Raw genomic sequence first — 6941 nt, forward strand, 5'->3', positions numbered from 1 at the left:
ATATAATATTATGGAAGTATACTTTAAACGAGTATTGAGAAGCATGCCGAAAAGTAACGTAAACAATCCAGTGAGACGGGGGGAGTAACTTATAATTGTTGCTCTTTATGTCTCATTCATTTCTATATACTTTCCTTTTTAAATGTTTCATTTAATTTTATACATTTCAAAAATTATCAAAAATAGTAAAATTTTAATAATATAAAAATCAACTATATCAACAACTCACTGCACTCACTTTATCCATTGAATATCCTTATACCTTTTTCTCGCTAAATTATACTTATTTTTGTCTCTCATCCCACTATCTTACCAAAATTACCAAAAGTAACATTATTTTATTAATATGTCTTGTTCCTTGTCCAAACCATTTGTATACAAATAGCTGGGGACAGAGGGAGCAAGAAGAAAGGCAAAAGTGTTTAAAATCTTAATATGTGATATATGCTGGAGTATACCGGAACAACCTCGATTTGCTTCATGATATAACTAACACCACCCAGGGTAGAACTCGAAGAACCTGATGCATTACAGTTGCTGTGTCTGGTGAATCCTTCCAAGCCAAACAACAAGAGCCTCAGGCGCCGGGTTTAATACTTATGCAGGATTCTTCTTCTTCAAAAGTCCCTCTATGATTGCTGCAGTGCTTAATGCTCTAGAGTCTCGCTTACCTAGATATTTTTCTGCTTTTCGTTATGACCCCGTAAGTCCGTAACTGGGGACTCCCAGAATCTTCACCTCCCAAATTAACTTTCAGGCCCAAAATACTATCTTCTTCAAATGCAAGAGGTAAGACCTCAAATATCCTATAACCACGGTAAAACATAAGCATCATTGTTCTCACTAGCAATGTAACCTTCTTGTTCTTGATACTGTCTGTTGTAGCTTGCTAGCAATTGTCCCTGGTGACATTCTAAATGAAAGTTAATGTAATCAAACGTCTAATACAATGATATGGAACTATTCAACTAATGTTCTTGATTTGTGGTCGACTGTTTGGATATGTAGGAGGCTCTGCAGATGGTGCAATGACTTGAGTATTACCAGACAGCTTAGGGTGATATATTACTGTATTCCTTATAATTATTACCTCTGTTATCAGTGGTTTTGTTTGGTGGTAGGTCACTTTGGCATACAAATACAGTAGTTACTTGTAGGTTGATCACTGTTTAGGGGATTTAATTGGCACATATATTGCCTCGAGTTGGACTTTGCTAAGCAGAGATATTATATGTTATTATTTATAAGCCGATTTCTTTGTTACCAGTTTTACTACTACAAATTAGCAATAAGTTTCCATTACAACACTCAACCTACAAGGAAAAAAATCATGCCCTGACTCTTTTTTGAAGACTTAAATTTTGATTAAGATATTCTGAATTTATTCTGGTACTATGTAACAAGACTAGGTTTATGAAGAATCATCACACATAATTCCGTGTCATGCTGAATATAATGGCGGAGAGATGTTTGAATCAAGCCTGAGATCAGTTCCATTGTAGGCAATGGGTGCATACATCCACTTATCAGAGCTTAAGAGCTGCAAACACAGATATATTATACACAATTAGTACCAGAAGTTTTTACAATGTTCAAGTAAAAGTAGATAGTGCATAGTCGTTATTCTTTGTACTTGCTTTATTTTGGAGTTGCAAGAACTTCACGATTTGTACAGCATCTTCAAGCATTGTGCTAATGTCAACTTTTGTTTCATTGGGCACAAGATTCCGCAATGTCCTCAATTTCTCGTTTATTGCTCTCTTCGTTTCTACAAAATGTATTGATATCTAAATCAATAAACTGTAGCAGCTTATTTGCCTCAAATGTAATGTTCAAGTAAAAGTAGATAGCGGATTGACGTTTTTCTTTGTACTTACTTTTATTTGGAGTTGCAAGAACTTCACATATTGAACAGCATCTTCAAGCATTGTACCAATGTCAACTTTTGTTCCATTAGGCACAAGGTTCTCCAATGTCCTCAATTTCTCGTTTATTCGCTCTCTTCGTTTCTGCAAAATGTATTGATATCTAAATCAATAAACTGTAGTAGCTTACTTGCTTCAAACATAATGGAATATCTATACTATATTATTATAAGCAAAACACAGGATAATTTGGTTGGTTGGTTCACACATTCCTAAAAGTATATTAACATCTTCCAGAATAAAGTTTAAATAATTATAATTTAATTAAAAAAAAATAAACCATGTATCTAATGTAACTATATACTCTTATGAATTATTATCCAACTTAATTTCTAATCACACTCGATTTCTATTTTACCTCTTTTATAGGAACCAAACACTTTCAAGATTAATTTTGATAATTCAAATTATAATATAACAAAATAATTAATAAATCAAGAAAAAAATAAAAAATCAATATTAAGAAAAAAAATACCAAATCATTCAAATACACCACCACTGCTATTCAAGACTACCACTTTCATATAGGCACTGCATCCGCACAGTAAAGCGGAGGTCGCAGTAGAAAGACTTATTAAGATTTTAACTATTTAAATTTTGAATCATTCAATAATATAATACATACAAAATAATATGTAAATATTTTAACTTCATTAATCTCAATAATACATACTTATTACTTTTCTTAAATTATTTTGATATAAAAATAATAAAATTATAAATGTTATAATCAATCTGTGCATCGCACATGTTATAGGCTAGTATAGATAATATATATTCTCCCTCCGTCCCAAATCTTTTGTTTTGTTTGACTTCTTGCGGACAAACCGACCAAATTTTGACTAACATTTACACAACATCTTTTTATAACTTACAAAATTAAAAAAAAAACATATTAAAGTAAATTAAATAAACTTTCCAATTATAGATTTTATTACATTTCATGCGTAATATTTGAGTTGACCTGGACAAGAGGAACAAATTTTCGCTGTTAAAGTTTCTCAGCTTAAATTTTCTCTACTTTGTTCTAGTTCTGATTCTGCATCATCCGAAAAGTTACAAAAATTATGTACCATCCCTTTAAAACAGATCACCAATGTCCACCACACCATCCCTAGTTTAGTTTCATTATCTATAACAACTAAATTGCACTAGATATAAAAATGTCTAGCAGTGTGTCATCTTAATTATTTTTGAAGTTTCATTCAATTATCTTGAAATGACTGATAAGAAGATTGCTCAATTTAGCAACAGAATATTTTGGAAAAACAAAGCGTAAAGAACTAGATACATACTTGAGAATCTTGTAAAGCTGCGAGGAAACACAATTTTCTTTCTTTGTCACTAACAATGACAATATTTCCTGGAGTGATTATACCAATGATTTATACAAGGAAACAATGTTCTTATCCGTGAAAACTTATGAGAAGACAAAAGAGCTGCAACAGAAAATGCGTATAAATTTAGAAACATACCATCAGGATAATACTTGAAATAAATATTAAAATATATAAAAATGATAAATATGAAGGCAAGGAAAATGAAATATAAATAAATTTCAGCTTATGTAAATTCCTTTACCATTTAGTACTAACCAAGTAAACCAAAATCACATTCATAATTCATATAAATAATCTTAGACGTCCTAAGGATGGCCTATTTGTATTTCAAATCCAATCCTCTGTTTGGTTTTAAAGACCTCATTTTCCCGTCATAATAAAAAGGGAGAAACCATATCGTCTCCAATTACAGGAAATGTGGTCATTCTAATAACGCTCCGGCACGATCAGCTTTCTGCTTTCCTCGGGGCTCGCTCAAATTCTTCCACTGAAAGGAGGCTCTCTGTGTGCTTAAGAACTGTTATGAAAAAAGTATGAGGTGGAAGTTCAATATATTTAATGACTTTCTTGTAAGATTTGTACAACACTGTTCCTAATTTATCTGTTCCAACAAACTGGTTTGACCCAAATACAAAAACACCCAGTCCAACTCGCAACCCCTGTCAAAAGTGAAGATTTTGTTCCAAAATGACTCACCGGAAACGGTTTCCATAGTCCATAGACTGATCTCCTTATCAAGTGATCCATCACCAAGAACAGATTCTACGAGGACAGAGACTGAACCTTCAAAATCGAAAACATTTGACTTCCTTGTTTGCATAAAGCTAGGAAAAGGAACCACTCCAAACAATTCGCTATGCAAATCAAACGTTACTATCACATCAATACCTTCCAAATATAGAATCCCGTCTACAACAGGACCGCATCTTAAAATAGGACAAAGAGGGTAACACACCATACTCAGTAATTCAACACCAAGCTCAATCTCCCTCCACAAATCAGCATTAGAAGAATATAAATAAACTGTTACGAGCCTCACAAGTCTATGATTATCTCTCCTATAAACAATCTTTAAAACCTCAAACTCATCCGAAACAGCGTCAAATCCATACCCAATATAACATTTACACGGTCGTTCGCTATGGTGACCGGAACCAATAGGAACAACATGAGGAGGAAGTCTCCTAGACAACCTAGTTAACGGATTGAATAGAAAAATATCGGTCCCTTTAGCATTCGAAACACAAACAATGCCATTACACGAACCAACAAAGTCCACATAATCAAAAGGCGGGACAAGGGGTAAAATAACAGAATCCTCTAGAGACTCGGAATAGAAAATGTTTGCGGCGCGACGGCCATAACTTTTATCATCATCATCATCATCATCATCATCATCATCATCATAATCTTCTGATAATTTAATATGTGGAGATGCAATAGAAGTAATCATAAGAAAATAGGGTAATTTAATACGAGAATTGATATGATGAGCTGTAATAAACTGAGGTTTGGAGATTAGGGATAGCCATGACTTACAGACAGATTTACATCGGAGCAACGGAGGAACACGTGTCCCCAAGAGTATACTCAATATCAATTCTTCCGGTAAATAAGTACCGGACAATCTCGTACGTCTTGACATAGACTAGTTGTCACCATTGAGTTGAGAGACACAAATCCTATGTTATCCCAAATTTGATTCAAACCTTTTTTTATTTAAGCAAATAGGAACGGGGAACATTTAACCAACGCGCTGTTTCCTCTACGGTCAGGATTAAAAAAAAAAAGGTTTCCGGTTCGCGCTTTTTTTCCGCAGAACGCTGTCTTTCCGCGAAACGTCTGACCTTTCCGCGGATAATAACCGCGGAAGCACGATACTTGCAGTTTATAATCCTAAAACAAACACACTTTCCTTTTTGTGCAACTTTTGTCAAATTGGAGAGCAAATTTGGGCGAATTATTGGTTTTGTTCATCCTTACTCAGTAAATACATTTGGTAAGCTCAATTTCTTACTTTTTTCTTGTTATAATTATGGATAAGATGTTTGCTAGGTTTGAAGGTAGAAAAACTTTGAAAAAAGTGATAATGTTGTAAATAGTGAGGTTGTTGATGTTAGTGGTACTTGCTTACGTAATGATAATGTAGATTATGTGATGATTGTGATGAAGATGTTTTTGTTAGTGAACATAGATTTGAAAATGAAGATTTGCATGAAAATAGTGAGTTTATGCATGATAGTAGTGAGACTAGGGATAAGAGTGTTGTTGGGGAAGAAGATATTGTAATTCCTTTCCTGAGTCAAAATTTTCCTAATTTGGTAGCCGCCGAAAATGTAATTAGGGCCTACGCTTTGAAAAATGGGTTTGTAATTAAGATCGAAAATACACAAAGACGTGTGGACAAACCAATATATGCCCGTACTTATTTTTGTAATTTAGCGGGAGAAAACTGCGATAAACAACCCGTAGAGGATGAAGAAATTTTGATAGGAAGTGTCGGTAGTGCGAAGAAGAAAAGGCGTAGAGATAAACTTCCTAGAAGTGGATGTAAATTTAGAATTTATGTGATTAATAGGCGAAATACAAGGCATTGGGATATAACATCGTTGGAGTTAAATCACAATCACAAAGTTGTGTGGACTTCTAAGATGAGTTTGATTAAAAGGGAGCGACATGTAACCGCCGCTAAAAAAAATTTAATTAAGAGTTTCCATGTTTCGGGTATTGCGCCTAGAGAACAAATGAATATATTTGGAAAAAAGCACGGAGAAGAGGAGCAAGTAAGGTTTCATGCCCAACACTTGAGAAATGTCGTGCGTGATTTTAGAAAAGATAATTTGGGTGTGAATGATGCTCAAGCGGGATTGGATTTGTTACATCGGTTAGAAGAGGAAAGTGGAGGAATTTTTTTTATTCAGACTCTAATTGATGAAGAAGGAAGATTGAAGTGCCTTTTATGGGTTGACCCCGGTCGTTGTTGGCCTACAAAATTTTTGGTGATGTGGTTGCATTCGATACAACATATCGAACAAATAGGTATGCTATGCCGTTTGTGCCGTTCACCGGGGTGAATCATCACTATCAATCGGTTCTCTTTGGATTTGCACTAATGCGTGATGAATTCAAGACTATATTTGAGTGGGTTTTGGGTGAAAGAGATATGTCCTAAGTCCAATTATGTATGAGGATTTAGGAATAACTTTTATGTAATCTGTTTTGATTTCATTGATATTAATAAAAGACTTGTTTTGTTTTTATTGCGGGCTCTATCTATTTAAATGTTTAAATAAGATATACCACAGTTTAGAGTAAAGCTTTTTATGGATTGTGATGAGATCATAATAATGAGACCTAAAAGATGATAACTCTAAACTTAAATAGTTCCTGGTCGTAGGATTACTAACTGGTAATTAATAATCCGCAAAGATCGGTACATACTATGCTTACTTCATTATGAAGGATGTCTGTTCTCATAGACATTTGTGTGGTGACACTATAGCTAGTATGTAGGTGCTTATTATAGAATAAGTTCACTGAACATGACTCACACAGCTGAACAACTGATGGAGTTCACTCACGTGTCAGCAGTTGTTCACATAGTGATAGTTGTACAAGTATCCTTAGACTTGAGGTCATCATAGTCATCTTGTGTACACTGAACTATGCTTTGGTT

The 6941-nt window shown here is 34.1% G+C and overlaps 2 protein-coding genes across 8 annotated transcripts; one reads left to right on the forward strand and one right to left on the reverse strand.

The window, feature by feature from the left end:
• Positions 1-346: 346 nt before the first annotated feature.
• On the reverse strand, positions 347-4966 carry LOC141667360 (F-box protein CPR1-like). Of its 7 annotated transcripts, none has more exons than XM_074473843.1 (6): positions 3962-4966; positions 3507-3782; positions 3221-3364; positions 1878-2009; positions 1638-1768; positions 348-1540 (listed from the first exon to the last, which is right to left on the reverse strand). In XM_074473843.1, exons 1-2 carry the CDS (start codon positions 4908-4910, stop codon positions 3712-3714), a joined length of 1020 nt encoding a protein of 339 aa, XP_074329944.1. In that variant the 5' UTR covers positions 4911-4966; the 3' UTR covers positions 348-1540; positions 1638-1768; positions 1878-2009; positions 3221-3364; positions 3507-3711. The 7 variants fall into 7 exon arrangements, 5 of the variants coding, with proteins under 5 accessions (XP_074329935.1, XP_074329944.1, XP_074329920.1 ...); XR_012552621.1 differs by having other exon boundaries at positions 355-1540; positions 3507-4678; positions 4805-4966; XM_074473834.1 differs by lacking the exon at positions 3507-3782 and having other exon boundaries at positions 347-1540.
• A 334-nt stretch (positions 4967-5300) lies between these two features.
• On the forward strand, positions 5301-6437 carry LOC141707356 (protein FAR1-RELATED SEQUENCE 5-like). The gene is made up of 3 exons (XM_074510483.1): positions 5301-5320; positions 5415-6149; positions 6305-6437. Exons 1-3 carry the CDS (start codon positions 5301-5303, stop codon positions 6435-6437), a joined length of 888 nt encoding a protein of 295 aa, XP_074366584.1.
• The last annotated feature ends 504 nt before the right edge of the window (positions 6438-6941 follow it).

This window comes from Apium graveolens, chromosome 1, assembly GCF_009905375.1.
Source record: "Apium graveolens cultivar Ventura chromosome 1, ASM990537v1, whole genome shotgun sequence".
NCBI classification, from domain to species: Eukaryota; Viridiplantae; Streptophyta; class Magnoliopsida; order Apiales; family Apiaceae; genus Apium; species Apium graveolens.

Excerpts from the sequence above, each read along its gene's own strand:
- LOC141667360 (XM_074473819.1), bottom strand. The coding sequence starts at position 4,910 with ATGTCAAGACGTACGAGATTGTCCGGTACTTATTTACCGGAAGAATTG.
- LOC141707356 (XM_074510483.1), top strand. The coding sequence starts at position 5,301 with ATGGATAAGATGTTTGCTAG. Across the intron at positions 5,321-5,414 it reads ATGGATAAGATGTTTGCTAG|ATTATGTGATGATTGTGATG; the intron begins GTTTGAAGGTAG and ends ATGATAATGTAG. Across the intron at positions 6,150-6,304 it reads GGATTGGATTTGTTACATCG|GTATGCTATGCCGTTTGTGC; the intron begins GTTAGAAGAGGA and ends TCGAACAAATAG.